Genomic DNA, 19,898 nt, shown 5'->3' on the forward strand with positions numbered 1-19,898 from the left:
AAAAGATTTTTAATGGCCAAAAGAGGAGAGCGATGAAGCAGTAAATCACGTCTAAGCCGTGTTGCGCAGTGACCTTCTGCATTTTTTAAATGTTCTGACTGCAGCCTAAACTTGTGTTAAAGGATTCTCAGGATCTAATTTCTCATCTTAGTAGACCCTTGCTAACCCCATTTCTGACCTGAGAGTATATATTCTCACCTCACTAAGCACATATGCAAGAGATGTCATTTATCATACTGATATCTGCTTGACTGAACTGAGAAATGTACGGGAAAGAAATAGAAATCATTAGAATTTCAATGACATTTGTCAGAAACCATTTGTACTGGTGAAGCTATGCTATCTTCATTTGCATGAAGCAAACCTGATGCTATTTTGACCAAAAGAAGAAAGGAAACTTAGAAGAAGAGTAGGGAAACTCAGGTTCAGATTTCCACCTAGCCATGAAGTCCACTAAGTTTTCTTGACCTAGTCAGATTCTCCTTAGGCTCACATCTTCACAGAGCAGGCTGGGTTGGCCACTTATGCCTTTTTGATCTCCTCGAAGGAACACTGGAATGTAATAAATAGATGATGTGTGACATTAATGCCACTGACTGTGACAGAAATTAAGGGAGCTGTTATTGTTCCCAGAACTGCAGGATTACAGGTCAGATAATATGAATCCTGCTGAATCAGACCAAAGCCTATTTAGTCTAGCATCTTGTTCCCACAGTAGCTAACTAGATGTCTACAGGAAGCCTACAAGCAGGACAGGAGTGTAATATCACGCTCCAGTTCATATTTCCAGTAACTGATATTAATGTCAGCCACTGGTATCACCCACCCTGCTGGTTCCTCAGAATATGGTCCCAGAATATTGGAGATCAGTTGGACATATATGCACAAATGTGTTGTGCTATTAACTATGGGGAACATTCTTGCCTCTGCACATATTCAAGGACTGCTTGGATGCATAAGGAGAGCCAGGAAGACCATGGGCAATGATGAGTATTGGTCAGCAGCTGCCATATGGGCTGGGCTCCTGAATCTTTTGCAGTTGAGCTGCCAAGTTGTATTTCTACTCAATTATGCTTATTGTGCAAACTGTGAAGAAGCAAACTCTGCCTCTGGCTACAGAAGGTATCTTCTTGCAGCCAAAAGGGACAAATGTTCCATCCAGGCTTTGCATTACACAGTATCTTATAAGCTTCAGTTAATTCTTTGGATTAGAGCATCCTGAAACTGCGTTGTCACAAAACTGATGCCATCTGCTATAGGTTCCCTTCTCAAGCTGTCTCTTCTTCCAAAGTGAGCCTTTCCCTAAGGTAACCTCCCTGGCTGCAACGCTCCTTGAGCACTTTGTGACCCAGCATTGTCTCTCCCTTTTGAATTGGTCTTCAGCTCTAGAGTTTCATATTCCTTCTTCTTACTAGGATCCAGCATTCCCATGGGTTCATCAGAGCACTCAGCTTGGTTGTCCTCTCAAAGATTGGACAATGGATGGGTCCCCTCTGCTATTCTTGCAGCACGCCCATGGTGCCTACACAACACCTCCTCCCTCCCTATCCCTTTCTGTCTCAGAATGAATTCTTGTGCCTTTTTGGAGCTTATTTAGGGAGGTACTGAATCCAGTCCATTGAATCATACAGCACCTTTGCAGGTGGTCAGTGGATGGGAGAAAATGAATGCCATCACCTTGGGGATCTTCTAGTCCCCATCTCTCAGGCCCCCTCTCCTGTTTAGTGGCATTCTTACAGAAGAATAATCTGTGGATTCTGTTACCACCTTCCTCACTCTGATACAGCCACTTCTCCATTATCTGGTCTGTCTGCCCTTCTTACACTAATTCAGGAAAGTATGAAGGTTCACAGCAGGGTTCTAAATCATATGTAGAACCTGCATAGGTAGAGTGGAATTGGCACTTCAGACCAGAAGGCACCAGTGTGTGGAGGGACTGGGTGATGGGGACAGACAGAGTGGGCCAGGCTAGCAAGTGCAGCTCCACAAATGATGGAGGAATCACGAGATCTCAGAATAAGGCTCCAAGGGCAGTCCTAGAGATAGTCTAAAGCCACAATCCAGAATGCGCATCTTCTTCTGAAACCAGCATTTCAAGGACATTGCAGGTAAAATTTGGCTCAATATTCTTGTTCCCATTGCTAGACAAAAGCTCTTAAAATCTAGCTATATTCATTTTACGCATGATTGTTCACTGTGCCACAAAGCTGGTTTTAATTCTTTCTTCTAGTGGTGCTAAACAAGAGAAAGCAGAAATGATAAGGAAAGGGGTAAAGTTTAGTGTTGAATCTGTCAACCTAAAGCAAGGGAAACAGTCAGATTAAAAAACAAAACTCAAGCCATACCTAAATTTAAATTAAGGACCAGCCTGGCCTTTTTCAGTTCAAGGGTGATATAATCTCCTTGCTGGCCTTCCCCATGGAAGATTACACCTTCGCTTTCAGAGGTTTTAAATTTCAGAGCAATGACATCTTTCAGCGTTTTCAGTGTTTTCTTCTTGTGTCCAAATCTGTATGGCAATACAACATGGCCATCAAAATTGATAACATCGGCCCCTAAAGGGAAAAATAAATAAAATGGTTGCTGAGCAGTTAGGCATTGCTGGGGCCATCCAAAAACAAAAGCACATACATTTTGAGCATGCAATAAATGTAGTATGTGTCCTGGAAACATTTTCTACTGGCTATAATTTACTAAAAGAATGTACAATGACACAGTGTCTTAATATATTATTTAATATTGTGGGCTTTCCCACCCGCTAACTGATGAATTAGATACAATACAGTCCATCCTCAAAATAAATAATGGTCTCAGCTTCAACTTAAAAGTCTGCTTGTGCCCTCTGGTTACTGATTCCTATGTAACAGTTTGCGAAGTATTTCAAACATTCAGCCACAGTATCAACCACCAAATCCCTAAAATGCACCAGGGAAATTACAGAGGGAATCTACAAATAGCTGACCAGTCTGTGTGCTGCACCCCAAGTAACAATTTCTGGATGACCCGACATGTAAACCTCCCTTCTGTCTGTACATCTAATTTAAATTTTGGCCACTGCACAGAGACCATTGAAAAGTGATTGCCTTTGTTGGTCATCAATTTTAAAAGGCACTTCATCTTCGCAATAGCTCAAGTCTGCTTGTGTGTTGCCTGAAGACAGTAAATAATAATGTAGTTGACACTAAAAGGTTAGGGTTTATGGAAATGTGGGGCACGTGCTGCCTTTTTGCAGTGTCTCCCAGAATGCTTTGCTGCTCACCAGGGAAGTAAACTTCTTGCCTAGGTTATCGTAAGCAGCAGAACTCAACAAGCCTATGTGATACCATCTGATTATTACTGAATATGATTTCACCTGGGTTAAAAAGAACAGCATATATTAAGAGCAACAGAGTTCATAGTGGAGGGAAAGGGTTGATAAACTGAGAATGTAGAAGGACATGGGAAGATTTGGGTCAGCAGGGCATTGGAACTGGTGTTCATATCACCACAGGCAAGAAGCCTGTCAGAATCAGAGGTTTTGAATTTATATCACAACAGACCCAAGTTGTTAAACATTTATATGTACGTGCACAGTAGCTTAAGATAAGCTATGCAAGAGTGCAGAATTTAAAAGCACATATTTTACAAGCAGTGAAGCAGCACTGGCCCGTTTTCATGTCCATCCAACACCTCACCTCAGCAGGATTTCTCCCATTCTCTAGAGTCTAGAGGAAAATTAAACTCTAAGTGAGGAACTGCTGTCAGATTTAGTGCTTTTCTGTCTCTGTTTATCAACAAGCAGGTTGCTAATATTCTAAAATTGCCAAGTCTTTCAAAATCCCTCCCTCAAAACTATCCAAGCATTTATTCAGTATTGTTAAAGGGGAATTGTATGGACCCTAAGAGGGTATCCCAGGAGCCATAAGATATGGCAGGTCTTGGAAATGTTACAAGGACAGCAGGTCTGCTCTTGAAAGGAGAGATTGGACCACAGACTTCTGATATGAGCTCCCTGAAATCCCTGAAAGTAGCTTCCTCCCTGGGATTCACAGAACTTCACAGAATCCACAGGACTTTCTGGACTCCAGCTACACTACTAATATGGCAAAACATTTAAAACAGACCTGAAGTTTTATTTTCAACTGGCTGAGAACCACTCACAAAGGAGGAAAAAGATGAGAAAAGAATCGTTCTCTACTCTCTTTGGCTATCCAGCAGAAGCCCAGCAGGACTGAACCCAAATCAGAAGAACCAGTATTAGAGCACTCCATCAGAGAGCTTAGGATTGCTCTCTTGAAGTCCCTCAGGTATAGTAAACTCAGTCATTCTTTAAACTTCTCTGTAAGTGGGGGAGCAGCATTGTCATTCCTCTTTTGCAAATGAGGGCTGAGGCTGAGATGATAGTAATTTATGGTTGGCCATATGGTGAATTAAAAGAAGTGGTGAAATGTGAATGCAGGACTTCCTGACTCACCCTTCACAATCTTTCTCCATGCTGTATCAATTTTCAGGGTCTGAATATTGTTAGGATGGCAATTCCCACATCTACCCTCCCTCCTCAGTGGATTTGGAGGGTTTATCTAGGCTCATAAAACATAAATCTACCTGCAAAATATATCCACCTATAGAATTAAGTTCATGTAACACAGTTAAAGGATGTAGTAGCTTAGTGCATGTGATCTGCTTTACTGTGAAGCCCCCCTCCAAATGCCCCCAAATCTTGTAATAATAAATCCCTTGTAAGAAACAGCCCTTGTCTTGAAAGGATAGCCTACAGCACTCTCAATCCACACATCATCTTACGAATTATACATTCCAGAGTAGGAATAAATGCAAAATTTGAATTAGCCACTTGCAACATATGGCATGTAGCTGAACAAAAAGAGGGCACAGGGGACTTTTAAAGTTTGCCTCACAAAATAACTAATGTGCCCATGTTCATTAAAAGCCTTGAGAAAAGACAACAAATGCAAAAGAAAAGGTCACCATATTGAAGATGCGGAAACAAAGCCTCCTTATAAATCCATATCTCTTGTTTCTAAGCTGATAACAAGCATAGGATATAACTGATCCTCTGTTCAAATAAAGTGACATCCACACAGAGTTCCTTTGAAGATGCCCAATTTCTTTATTGTTTGGGAAAACCAATAGGTATTCTATTTGCACCAGCTACTCCAAGAGAAAGTAACATTTGGTGATTTTTTGCTTCTATAAGCAGATATTCTGGCTCCCTAAACACTCACACACCCAACAGACACAATCAGTAGTGTGCAAGCTGCTCTCCTGTGGCACAGTCCCAGCACTGAAAAGTGAATATTGCCACAAAAAGGGCTTATAAGATCACAGTGATGTTCACAGGGGCGGGGGGGTGTCCACTTATTTTGTGGAAAAATTCTTACACACTCCCTACCAGTTTTGAATTGCATCACAGGGAAACAATGTCTAAAGAGGGATTGCAAGAATCCACAATGGATTCAGGTGTGTTTCCATGAGTCTGATCTGCAGATTCCAGTGTGAATTGTTTTGCAAACTATGCAAATCCTGTAGAGTTGTGGACTGTTTTTGGAGTTTTGGAAGAGCACATTAGCACAAATGAGCTAATCCTCCTTAGTTAACTAGAGCTTGCCAAGAAATTAAAACATTACCAGGGAAGCCAAGCTTTTTTTTAAATAAGATTAATAAAATTCTTTAAGGGTTTATTTTCCTGAATCCATTCCTTGAATCAAATTTTCTGGGTACCTTGAGTGCATAGCCATTACCAAGGAACATATACTTTATGCATTTACAATGCTAGCAGAATAAACAAACAGGAATACTATTTCTCCTCCCCAAAGAAGATCACACTCACATGATTGTGGAGGACATAATTTTGAGCATGTAATAAAATGTGATCTTCAACTCCCCTGCATGCGTCCTCTCTCAGCCAGCTTCCTCATTAGGGCACCCCCACAGCTGGTGCATTACTATTCCCTTTGAGTCCTGCAGCAGTCATATTTTAGCACCTGGAAGCTGAACTAAAGTCAATTGAAGTCAATAGGAATCCATCCACAGGCTTCAGCACACTTTGAACTAAGCCCTAAAGGGAGATCTTCCAAAAGCGTCTTGAAAGAGAATGTTTAACCTCACAAGCAAATGTGTTTGATGCAGTGGCCCTTGTAGCATTTACTTGAAAAGCAAACAGTGAACATCTTGCAGTGAGAGCTTAACTGTTTCACATTTCTGTAGTAACTGCAAGCTATGCAGCAGCTGGTCCTTTTCACCTTTAAAAAAATGTAAATCACTTGAATACTCAGTGGGGGATGGGGGTAAGTAGCTTGTTCAGTTTGACAATCTGAGTAGGACTTAGGCCTAGAAAGGAACATGGAAAATAGGTATATTTCTCATATGTGCATAATTATATGCACAGATAATGGACTAACTTGCACTACAGTTTGGACTCACATTGTCAGTTTACTTGACTGAGATGTACCATGGCATGTTACTGACCTCAACGATTGTCATTTTCAAAGGATACTTATTTTATTTATTAAAGCAGAATATTCTCCCAAGATGTTGGGTCAATAAGTCTAAATGCAACTTACAGACTTAAAAATAGCAATGAAAACAATCATTTAGGTCCATGGAAGTTGCCAAAGTGCAGCTTGTGTCTGCAACAGATGGGCAATGTGGAATAGAGAATGACAAAGCCTAGGCATAAATGAGGATATTCAAACAATGAGTGAGCAGAATCAGCAAGTGGGAATGCAACTCAGAGAAGGCTGGAGAGTCGAGAAATAAGAGTTAGATGCCACGCCAGATACACTTAGGCCTCATCCAAGCATCCAAACATGTATCAGATTCAGGGAGTTCATGGCAGCCAGCCAACCCAAAAACCAGGCAGTGGTATGAACATTCAGATTCCTTTTCTTTATTTATTCTATAGCGAAGGCAGCAAAGGCTTTTCCATCTTCTCCTGTCTTTTACCCCTTATAAAACTAGTGGTGTGATTGGCTGGTGTGTGCTTTACAAACAGGGCTGCTAATTCCTTTAGAAAGATGCTATGTCATCTAGCTTTTAAAAGTGTAAAAGAAAGGGGAGGGGAAATAAAGCCATCAAAAAACCTTCCCACATACAGAAGTATGCAACTTTCATATCCATCCTCCCACAAAAGAATTCCAGGAAAATTAATCACTATACCTTTATGGGATTTGTCTGTCATGCTTTTGGATGTGTGAACCAGCAATGTCCATTTTCAACTAGATTCTTTTAACATTGGCTCACTGCTCATCCCTGGATTTTTCCTTTTGGATTTTGGATCAAAACAGTTTTGCTCTCTGTTCATTTGTGTATCCACCACTTTAGAAAGTGGAGAAATCTTGGGCACTGAGGCTGGAAAAGATCACATGCTATAGGAAGGATCTATGGGAAAAGACAGTTGTTTAGGCAAGGGTGGGCACCATGTTTATCATGGGCAGCATGCAGCTTCTTATATAGAATCGGATAGTGCACTTTACTTGGGGCTGCCCTTGAAGATGGTTCAGAATAGAGCTGCCAGGACGTTAACAGGAACCGGCAAGTGTTCACATATAATGCTGGTCCTCTATTGGTTACACTGGCTGCCAATTGAAGCCCAGGCCCAATTTAAGGTGCTGGTTATGACCCATAAAGCCCTCAATGGCTTGGGTCTGAGATACCTGAACGAGCACCTTTCTCCCTATGTGCCTTCCCACTCCTTGAGATCTGAGGCAGAGGTCCTTCTCTGGGAGCCCTCCCTGAAGGAATTAGGAGGGTGACTACCCAGAGGAGGGCCTTCTCTATGGTGGCACCCTGACTATGGAATACGCTTCCCAGAGAGGTTTGCCTGGCACCAACACTTTTTTCTTTTCAGTGTCAGGTGAAAACCTTTTTATTTTCCTGTCATTTAAATGTTTAATTGATTTTAACTGCGGTTTCAGTATTTCAGTCATTGGATGTTGTGGTGTTTTGTTTTATTCTACTCATTTTTTTATTACAAGCCATACTGAGATGCTAGTGGTGGGTGGGGTAGAAAAGCTTTTAATAAATAAATAAATCACCAATTTTAGCACTACGGAACACTAAAAGGGTCAGAGTTGGTTTGAGAACAAACTGGATCCTAGTGGTACTCAACAGCTGTTCATTGTGTTCCAATGTTGAACTTCAGCATTCATTTTGTGGGTGCTCTACACACGGATGGGGGAATAGACCACAGAATCTTACAGAGTTGCCCACCCCTGCCTTAAGGTATTCTGGACCTAGACATCTTTGCTCTCTAAAATCTTTAGCAAGGATATGGTCAATTTGGACTCCATACATCTTGTAAGCTGCAGACTATGGTTTATAAATTTTAGGGAGATATAAAACAAAGTTGTGCAAGCTTGCTCAAATGGAAGAACTTATTAGGAATAGATGTAACTTTTCCACAAGGTTGGAAACAGAGGCTTTTCATAAGTAGAAGAGGGCTTCTATTAATAAGAGGACATATTTCGATCCAAGCCATAAATTATCAGACATTATGCCTAAAAGAGCTACCCTAGTTTAAAAATACAAACCAATTGTTAAGCATTCAGACTGATAAGTAAAAAGCCTCTGCTGTTTTAGATACTGGGTGGAAAGCATCGTGTTAAGAGAAAAGAAGACATTTTCTGTCTCTGGGGGACTCTTTTATGGATTCTTTGGTAATGTGCCACAAATTTAATTTCACTTTACAGTATTCAAATCTAAGGGTTGAAGTGGAGTAAACATAAACTCAAAGAATAAAGAAAGCTCAATTTTAGATGAGATACTAAGGTAGATTCATTAAAGTGCCATTATCCCAAAGTCTTATGGGACACCTTAATTCTGCAGATAAACTGCTTTGTTAAAGGGTGACATATTTTCAGCTGAAGAAAGACTAAAGCATAAACTTTCTCAAGGAGATATTCTGCATATCAGATAATGCTATTTTATGCTGTGATTAAGTTCCAAATTAGTTCTGAGCATTAACTCTGTATTCAGGGTTAATCAAATAAAAAAGTTGATTCTACTGTCCTTCATTTTAATATCATGTGGCTTTCTAACTTTTGAATCTCAACATTCCAGAGCTGATGCAGAGGATTTTTTTGTTGAGTGGAAAAGGAAGGGCTCAGTCCCCCAGAAAATTTTAGCAGGGCCTCCAGCTGGCTCTGCCCTCACACTTAAAGGACCAATATTTCAGCCCCACAACTGCTTTGGTTTCACCCCTTAAACAAAGTTCTTAAGCAAAGTTTAGTCCTGTTCAGGCATTCAGCTAAACCTACAAAGGCTTAACCTGAGTGGGGTGTGGGGGACATTATGCACAGTAGTCCCTGCCACCTCAGCCCCTGACTTTTTTGTGTTGAGTGACAAGATCTGGATGGGGATTCTATTCTTGGTCACTTGAGCATAATAAGAGCCCTCCACACAGTTGGGGATGCTGAGGGCAGGGTTTGATGCAAATGAGGACATGGGATAGGGCCAGTAAGCATGACTGCATCCTCCAATCCTGTTCAAGCCTTCCTGCATCAAAGCAAATCCATGAACTGCCCGTATGTGACTGCATTTACTCATAGCCTTCCCTGCTTTGCCCAGTCTTCCATTCATCTTGTCTCTACTATCCCATTTTCGCCTCTCTCTCCTTTGTTCTGTCCCTCTCTTCACGCTCAATACACATTATGTGGATTGTCAAGTGCAAGGGACTTCATTTTCTGCAAAGTGCCACTTACTCTGTTGGTCTTTTTAAAAACAAAAGCAAAATAAAAGCACCACCTTGCTCAAGTGTGAGCTGAAAAGCACTCGTAGGTAGCAATGCTAGACTTCCTTGTGCAAGGGCATCAGAAAACAAACGTGGAACTGGCTGGTTCTCTGTTTTCTTGTATCACATCTAAGCCATATGCAGTGTATAAAATCAAAGTTTACATCCAGATGATGGGTTTCTCCAGGGGCCTATACATGATATCTGAAAACATACAGGGATCATTTGAATGTGTCTCCTAAAACTAAATGAAATATCAAATTTATCACACAGACTCTGGAAATGTTTGCCAGGGACTGCAAAAATGTCTTTTGCAGACAACCAAATCTGTGCATTCTGCCTTTTCTTCGAGATCGTACTTTGTTCTTCCTTGTGAGTGTTTCATGTAGCAACACTGAAAATATTTTCCCACCATCAGCCTGAATATGTCTACTGTGAAGAGGCTTTAGGAATTAATAGAGAGATGTTCACAACATGGAAGATTTAAAACTGGAAGGTAAATGCCTTAAATCTCAGAGGTGATTTAAAGGCTAGTGGGGCTAACCCCCTCCTTCCTAAAATGAGCTGAAAAAGCCAGGCTAATCCTGTATTGCTAGGATTTGTTATTCTCCCTTCAAACAAAAATCCAGTTGCTTTCATTTATAGAAGAAGCTAAGCATGACTCTGTAAACTAATTAGCTTGCCAGTGAAACAGGTGGAAAAGCTGTTAGTGTGAGGCCTGGGCATGGAAGTCAGTCACATTCTACATGGCGCCAGTGAGCACTGGCCTCTGGGCATGGGTGTCTTGATCAGAAAAGCTGTGCAGATCTAAGTGCACACAGCTGGTAAATCAGATTCAACCACAAATGCATTAGAAGGTTACGGACAAATCACTGCATCTTAGTCTCAGTTGCTGAATATAGAATGTGGCAATATTTATTTCTTGTGGTAAATGTTGAAAGAAAGAAAAGAAAGAAATGCCTAACATTACTGCTCTTGTCCTGAAGGCCAGCCCTCCCATGAGGCAGGCTGAGATGTCCACATCAGGTGGAAGAATGGGAACAGTGGCAAATTGCTCTGTTCATGTATGCCCACACTTCCACCAGTAGCACCTACTACCCCTGCTTGGCCTCTTCCAGTGGGTGCACCTTCAGCAGCAGCTTCCAGCCTTCTTTCCCTCATCATGCACCCCCACTGTTTTCACAGCTGACACATTGGCTTTATGGAGAGCCTTGTGTCCATAGCACATGGAGAACTGTGCAGCCACATCTTCTGGCCTCGTGGCTCTCCCTACAGGTGATGTGGCAACAGCAAAAGCAAGCAGGGAGCAAATGACTGGGGAACGGGTGCAATGCAGCCTTGGCAAAATGTGCAGTCTCTTACCTCAAGCATACAGAGATCTTACACTGGGCTACTTATCCTGAGGGGGGAAAGCAGTTGACAGGGCTCCAGATCTTGACATAGATCTGGGCTTCATACTATATTACAGCTGAAAATTTCCATAGCTGTTTTGGGGACCAATAGCAAAGTGGAGGATGAATTCAGCAGCAAACATGTGCAGGATCCCAGTGCAGAATGGAAGCAAAGTTCCTGACTGGTGACTGAGTATCTGATTTTCCTCCAAGAATAAAAATTCCAGCATTAAATGCCATATTTTATGAGTTGCTCTGAACCACCCAGAGGCCTTTGGCTGTTGGACAATACAGAAATTAAATGAAAATAAATTGAGCATAATTCTCAAAAAGTGTAATTGACATATCAGGCAGTTAAGTTTGCACCTTGCATAGACTTGTGAAGGAACCCAGATCTTCCCAATTTTGGTATCATGCAATTTTACCCATTCCCTCTGGCATAATCAAAAACAAAAACAGATTCATGTTGAGTGGGTCTTGAAAAGCTAGAAGGGCCCTGGAAAAATTCAGGGTAACCAGATTCATTCCATAGTAATGGCAAAAGGACCATAAAACAATGTGCAGAAGGCCCTGGGGCATCTTCAATTAAAAAAAAAAAAAAAACTTCAAATGAAGGGCTGGAGAAGAGCTTACCCTAAGACCTAGAAAGGTAGTGCCACCAAAACATTTCCAGGATGGAATACAGCATTTCTGTCCATCCCTATTTTTATTCTTGCTTTTGGGCGTCGCTTCATTCCAAAGGATTGCTTTTATATGGCAACGGGATGACATCTCCTTAACCTCTTATCACAATTTCTAGTTCTGTACATGGGACAGTTGTGAATTATTGAAGGTCAATGTGTCTAAGTATGTTATTCTCTATGTAAGATACAATGGATCTGTTTGCCCTTTGGTGCCACACTTCCATATCTCACCACATTTGTACTACTTCATGCAGTATAATTAGGAAAGCCGGTACAGCTGTTAAATAAAACATTTTTGTTTAATAATAGCCTATGTTTTAATTGATGTCTATTTTTTCCAATCTAATCATCTTCTTATCTATTCTGATGCTCAAATAAATTAGGGGAATGAATTCAAGTATTACAGAAGAAATGCCTGGAGGTTGATTCAGAAGTAGCAGCATTTGGCTTAATGTTATGTGCAATAATCCATATATGAATTTGCCCTCTTTCTTGACTGCTATCCCTTGAAGATTAATGACAACAAAAATTAAGGAACTTGAAAAACATTTACAAATAATGTGTGTGTGTGTGTGTGTGTGTGTGTGTGTGTGTGACAATAAAATTACAAAATCTTATAAATAGCATTGGCATAATCCTGATCTATATGACTTGTGATTCACTTAGCTAATGGTAGACCATTAGACTAGTGTTTACAGTAAAACTCATATTATCACCACCCTTTGGTAAGTGACTTTTACAGATCTCCAACACAAGTGACTACAAGATGCCAAAAATGTTAGAACTACTTTTGAGATTTTCCACCGGGGCTCCTAAAATCTTAACAATTGGTAGGTAAAGTCAAAGTTCACTATGTTTCTAATATTTGCTATGAAACATACATGTATGTCTGTCTCTTTTCTAAATTGCTAATGAAGAATCAATGGACATGTCAGTCGGTAAGTATCTCACACAATGCTGGCTATGGTACTGCTGAAAATATAACACGTCAAAAATTGTGCTTGCAATAAATCTTCCTTAGGAACTCTGTGTAAGGTACAATACCTTGCCAAATGTGATTTTAAATGTTTACTAATTACTAGAGGTTTTTAAACATCAAGTTCCTTGCCAAAAAGTGAAAGTCATTCACTGAAAATACAGTCTTGTCAGAGTATACTATTTTCAGCACCATAAAGTCTCCTTGGTTTGATGAAAGGTATAATGAACTGTATGTAATACCTTGAGTTATTCTTTTTTGGAAAATAAAACTTCTCCATTCATCATACCAGACTGTGGCCATTTTTGAATGGCAAGATTAAAAAGAGTGGAAGAAGATACTATGCCAATATTGCAGAATAAATATTCCCAAGCAAATGAAATATTATTTAATGTTCTTCCTCATTATCCTTCTCCTTTTTAATTTTTAAAGCAACAATATAATGATATATGCCTGAAGGCAAACTCAAACCTATGCAGGGCCTGGCAGTTGAAAGATGTGGGATTTACAAGTAGGGTCCTCTTAAGAATAGTAATTAAAAATCTGATTCCTTTTGTGCAAGGGTCAGTTCTCACAGTAATTTCTCACCAAATTTTCTACACACAAACTATCCCAGTAACTAACTTCACAGAGAAAATGTCAGAGGAACTGGAAGTACAGCTATTTAAATTATCAAAGAGGAAACAGCAAGCACTAATTCAAGCACAGAAATATCTACAGTGTACAAGAATCTTGGGGCCAGATAGGTTGATCTCCCAGAGAGGTTACTTCGGATCACTCACTTTCTTGAAAGACCATAGTCACTAGCTAATTAGCTATATATAATAAGGTGTTTCTGATCACAAATCTCTGTCCTGACCTCTTTCTAGAATGTTTTTGTCATCACTACCAACCTTGTGGGGGTAAATTATATGATGAACTATGTTTCTTTGCAGACAGCAGAGAGAAGCATCTCTTTGGCCGCTGCTGCCACTGCTGCCTCCTCCTCCTGCTGCTGTCTCCTCTGTTGTTGTATTTCAGCAGAACTGTGATTCCCCCTTTTTCATCTATAGCCAAAGCAATTGTGTATGTCTTTCACCTACTGGAAACCCTTGATGATTCCTTAATCTAGCAACAAAAATTGCCTATTAGAGCTATGCTCTCCAATAAACCTTAATGCAGCAAGTGAATACTTGCATCTTTGAAAAAAAAAAAGATAAATAAACCACTCTGCACAAAGAAAATGAGTGTATCATACAGATGGCTAGATTAGAATCCTTCATTCTCATTTTCCGGTGGAACATTTTTTTTTAACACCGGAGAAACTCATTGGTGGAATCGCACACCTGCAGACTGAAGAGTTACAGTCCAGGAAGATACAATATACAGTTTTGCAGATCCTGCCATTCACTCCTTGCCTCCATTATTTACATTCTGTTTGTGCAGTCGCCTGAATACTTTCTAGAGCTAAAAGGGTCAGGGTAAATACACAATTTGCCCAGCCCTATAATGAAGGACAGATGTAAAGCACATTAAGATGGACACTGGAAAATGCTGGCTAGGTGATTTTATTTCCTGCTGACAAAAGCAAGCCCCTTGGGCTATGGGACCAATGACATGATCCTTTAAGTGTGTATGAAATCAATTCATTGATCAGCTAATTAGAACATCATGCTTAAATCAACAGGACAATCTTTGATGCCAACCTTAATGCACACTCATTTCATAATTCAAGACACCTCTTAAGTCTTTTGACTTTCAAAATGTATGCTTAAAATATAGTGGGGAACTTTTCATGATATAAAATGTAAAGCCCCTTGAAAACAAACATTCCCTATGCGTTTGTGTATTTCAAGCATCACCATGACTGTAACCAGCCTGAAATGTCTGAATTTGCCTATTATAACATCTAATCCATAATATAAATGGATGAGGGCTCTTCAGGAGACCACACAACATCCTTTTGTCCTTCATCAGTTGTAGAGAAAAACCACCCGGAGATAGGGTGGTATAGCAGAATTGTTCCTTCTAGTCCTATATCTCTCCTGGGAAGACCTTAAGAACAGGACCTCCTTAAAACCCAGTTGAGGCTGTCTGGCATGAAAAAATATGTTATTCTAAACTGGTTAGGATGGTACGGCCTTGGAATGGAGGACCGTAAACAGTGGAAAAGCAGGTTGCTTACCTGTAACTGATGTTCTTCGAGTGGCCATCTGTGCAGTCACACATATGGGTGCTGCGCCTGCGCAGTGCCTTTGGCCGGAAGATTGAAAGCTAACAGTTTTTGGCGGGAAGCTCCGCTCCCCTCCCCCACAGGCTATAAAGAGCGGAGCGTCCGCCATTTGTTCCGTCTTTGACGACCGAACGTGCGCCCCCTTGTGGAAAAATTCTCAGTATGATCGGTACCAAGAAAAAATGGGAAACTTTCGGTACCGATGAATGAGTCCACTCACCGACACCGAGCGGGGCTGGCGGGTGGGTTGTGTGACTGCACAGATGGCCACTCGAAGAAACATCAGTTACAGGTAAGCAACCTGCTTTTCTTCGTCGTGGCCTCTGTGCATCACACATATGGGTAGATTAACAAGCTTACCATCAAAGGAGGAGGGAAGGTGTCCTTATTGTAGGACGGAGGAGAGTACAGCTCTACCGAAAGAGCAGTCCCGTTGAGCCCGAACATCGAGACGGTAGTGCCTGGCGAAGGTGCAAGGGTTCGCCCAAGTAGCGGCTCGGCAGACGTCATCGATCGGGACTCCGGATGTGAACGCAGAAGACGTAGCGATAGTTCTAGTAGAATGGCCTCGGGGAACTGTAGGCAGTTCGAGCTTAGCTAACTGGTAGCACAAAGTAATAGTGTGGACTATCCACTTAGACAGCCTTTGAGGAGTGACTGGGTCGCCCTGATCTCTAGTCAAATATTTAATGAACAGTTTATTGGATCGCCGAATAGACTCCGTTCGCGATCGATAAAAGGCTAAACAACGCCGAACGTCGAGGGAGTGCAAGGATCTTTCCAAGGGATTCGATGGCGATGGAAAAAAGGCAGGCAGTACAATGTCTTGTCCTGTATGGAAAGGTGTAGAGACTTTGGGCAAGAAAGATGGGTCGAGACGTAGAACGACCTTTTCTCTGTGGAAGTTCAGATAAGGGGGGTCGATGCGGAGGGCACAAAGCTCACTAGCTCTCCGGGCTGACATGATAGCTACAAGGAACGCCGTCTTCCACGAAACTAATCGGAGATCCACAGTCGCCAAAGGTTCAAAGGGGGCCCTCATAAGGGCCTGTAGAACTACAGAAAGGCTCCACGTGGGCATAACCGGTCTAATCAATGGATTGAGGTTATACAGTCCTTTCAAAAATCTCTTTAGAATAGGATGAGAAAACAGGGATGATCCATCGACTAAGCCACGGTAGTAGGCTATTGTGGCCGTATACACTTTAATAGAAGACGGCTTCAGTCCGGAGTGATGCAACTCCAGAAGGAATTGAAGAATTTGATCAATTGATGAGACAAGCGGGGAGAACGAATGAGACTCGGCGAAGGCGGAAAACCGCTTCCATTTAGCTGTATATGACTTTCTTGTGGACGGCTTTAGAGCAGCGTCGATAATATGCTGAATCTCAGGGTGCAAGAGCGTTGGATTCGAATCCGACGGGGTTTGAGCCGAACCCGATGGTATAGAGAGATTGTGGCAGTGAGAAGCACCCGCATAGTTGGACTCGAGAATCGGGGCTGAAGCAGTCGAAGTGATCGTTGAAACCGATGAATTAATAGAAGCTGTAGGATTTGAGGGTCTCGAATCCGTCGCCGGCCCCAATGGAAGGTTAATCATCGAATTCGCCACGCTGTCAGATTCAATGAGAGCAAATCCAGATGACGAAGTGTGCCGTCCATTTGCGTTATAAGATACGGAAGTGACGGAAGATGAAGAAACTCTCCGCGGGAGATGTCGAGCAGTTTCGCAAACCACGGTTGGCGTGGCCACCAGGGGGCAACTAGTATCCCTGATGCACGGTCGCTCACTATCTTCGCTATGACCCTCATCAGAAGAGGGATCGGAGGGAAAGCATAAAAGTTGATGTTGTCCCAAGGGATCATGAATGCGTCCCCTAGGGATGCTTGTCCGATTCCCGCTCTTGAGCAGTAAGTCTCGCACACCCTGTTCTGTTGGGTAACGAATAGGTCCACATCGGGAAACCCCCAGCGCCTGAACAGGTGGTTGCGCGTGCGAGGATCCAGTTCCCACTCGTGTGAAGTGAGGATGTGTCTGCTGAGGAGATCCGCATGTACGTTGTCTGTGCCTGCCAGATAAACGGCTATCAGAGTGATGTGTCTCTGAATGCACCAGTCCCAAATCGTCATAGAAAGCCTGGCTAAGGTCGGTGACTTCGTCCCTCCTTGTTTGTTCAGATAAAAAACGGTCGCTATATTGTCCGAAGTTATCTGAACGATCCGATGACGAATGAGGTCTTCGAAAGAACGAAGGGCTTTGAAGACTGCCAGCAGCTCTAGGAAGTTGATATGATTCGTGGATTCTAGGCGAGTCCACGTTCCCTGGGTAGACAGGCCAGAGCAGATCGCCCCCCATCCTAGGAGAGATGCATCGGTACCAAGAGTTATCGAAGGGGGTTGCGGCCTGAAGGGAACTCCCACCACGAGATTGGTCAGCTTTAGCCACCAGCACAGGGAGTGGAGCACGGAAGACGGGATCCGAATTCGTTTCGACTGTGAGTCTCTTTGTGGATGATACACTTTGTTGAAAAGTAATTGCAGTGGGCGAAGCCGAAGTCTGGCATGTGGAACTACGGCAACTGTGGAGGCCATATGCCCCAGGACCCTCTGGATGGATCTCACCGTAACCGTTCCCTCTCGACGAATTCGATGGATATGGCGAGCGAGAGTCTGTTGCCTGTCCTGAGGAAGGAAGGCTTTTTCCAACGTCGAATCTAGGCGAGCTCCAATGAAGGTGATCGTCTGTGTCGGAAGAAGAGAAGATTTTTCTGTATTAATATGTAGACCCAGACTATCTAGTAAGGCATGGGTTGTATGGATGGTGTCTAGTAGTCCTTCTCTGGATTGCGAGACTAGCAGCCAGTCATCAAGGTACGGGTAAACTTGTATGCCCTGAAGGCGTAGGAAGGCACAGACAGGAGCCACACATTTGGTAAAAATTCTCGGAGCTGAAGCCAGTCCGAAGGGTAAAACTTTAAACTCATAAAGTTGGTTTGCAACAGCAAAACGAAGGAAACGCCGGTAATTTGGATGAATTGAAATATGAAAGTAGGCGTCCTTCAGGTCCAGTGAGGCGAACCAATCCCCTCTCCTTAACAACGGCAAGATGTTTTGAAGGGTGGTCATACGGAACTTCCTCGGTATAATAAACTTATTCAAGTCCCGTAAATCCAAAATCGGACGTAGACCGCCGTCCCGCTTGGGGACTGTAAAGTATCTGGAATAGAATCCGTGGAGTCCATCAGATGGGAATACTTGACGAATTGCTCCTTTAAGGAGAAGTTGATGTATTTCGTCGAGAAGTACCGGCGAACATGAAGTGGACCGGATTGGACTCGATGGAGGGATGATGTCGAATTCTATTCGATAGCCGTATTGAATGATGGACAATACCCACCGGTCAGATGTGATGGACTCCCAAATGGGGAGTTGGCTTTGGAGCCGGTCCCCAGATGAGAGGGGGGTGGGTATTAAAGGAGCGTGAGGAGTGGTTCGCCAGTCCCGTCAGCGCTGTCTCCGGTCGTCGAAACGACGGCGGCCCTGTTGGAAGCGCTGCTGGGGCGGAGGACGGCGACGCTGCTGTTGTTGCTGCTGGCGAGGTTGTGGCAGCTGTCTCTGTTGGTATGGCTGCCTGTAGGATGGCCGATTCCAGGACCACTTACGTCTGGTATGTGACTGGATCTCCATCCTGCACGCTGTCACTCTTGACTCATGTAGCTTCTTGAGTTTATGGTCGGTGCGCGAATGGAAGAGTCCCAAGCCGTCAAAGGGCATCTCTTCTATTCGCCGCTTCGTTTCCTCCGGGAAATTACAACTCCGAAGCCATGCGTGTCTCCGAAGGGAAACAGCACCGACCAAGGCCCGGGAGTCAGTGTCCACGTGATGACGTGCCGTAGACAACTGCCGCACCGCGACCTGCATGGCTTCCTTAATCAGGACCTTCGCAAGGTCACCCTGGTGGTTTGGGAGGGTGGAGGCGACGTTGTGGAGGCGTTGCATAATAAAATATTGATAGCGCGCCAACGTCGCCTCATAGTTAGAAATGCGAAGTCCTAAGCCCGAGGCAGCATAGACCCGTCTGGCCAGGGAATCTATTTTCCGGCCCTCCTTATCCCTCAGCGTCATATGTCCGCTCGCCTCCCTGCCTTGCGAGGATTCGACGACCGCCGAGTTTGGTTTTGGGTGCTTTAATAGGAAGGGAATGTCTTCTTCCCTGACCCTGTACATAGATTCATATCTCCTAGACGTCGGCTGGGGATGTGAAGGCAGGTCCCAGGGCTGCGTCATTGCCTGCCGCAGAGTAGTTATAAGTGGCAGGACGACAGAAGTCGATTGCTCCCCGCGGACGACGTCGTAGAACTTATCCGTCGACGGTCCCGGGCGCTGGGCAGCGTCGATGTCCAGGGACTGGACAAGCCTCGACATCAGCTCCGCAAAGGAGACGTGTGACTCATCGGGTGACGCAGGATCCTGGGATGTCACCACGACGTCCGGAGAAGTTGAATCTACGTTAGAGTCATCCGAATCAGCACCATAATATGGCGGGGCAGAAGATGATGACTCCGCCGGTGATAAGGAGCGGCTGCTTCCGCTTCGCGGGGATCGAGGCGGCACCCTCCTCGAATCCACAGCCCGGGGCGGAGGTGAGGATCGCGCTCTGGGAGCAGGGTAGTATCCCACAGAGAGCGGGTCTCCCCAAGGTTGGTAGTAGGGACGACGCCAACTCTCCGGGCGTTGTTCTACCGAGCGGCTCCTCCGATTCCCTGGTGGGGACAGGCCAGCTTCTGTCTCCAATGTCACCGCGGGCATCGGTGTCAGTGACCTCGCTCTGGGAGGGGAGTCCTGAATTTCCCCGTCCGAGACAGACCCCCGTAGAATTGGAAGGGGTGCTGGCGGGAGGTCAACCACA

General features: G+C 43.5%; 1 protein-coding gene across 1 annotated transcript in view; it reads right to left on the bottom strand.

Annotated features, from left to right (window-relative positions):
- Positions 1 to 19,898, bottom strand: part of CNTNAP2 (contactin associated protein 2) — an 870,382-nt gene that overhangs the window by 682,561 nt on the left and 167,923 nt on the right. Inside the window, exon 5 of the mRNA XM_044419123.1 lies at positions 2,346 to 2,555. Coding sequence (XP_044275058.1) covers positions 2,346 to 2,555 — 210 coding nt within the window. The remainder of the gene's footprint in view (positions 1 to 2,345; positions 2,556 to 19,898) is intronic.

This window comes from Varanus komodoensis, unplaced genomic scaffold (genome assembly GCF_004798865.1).
Source record: "Varanus komodoensis strain SLA01 unplaced genomic scaffold, ASM479886v1 scaffold10, whole genome shotgun sequence".
Lineage (NCBI taxonomy): Eukaryota > Metazoa > Chordata > Lepidosauria > Squamata > Varanidae > Varanus > Varanus komodoensis.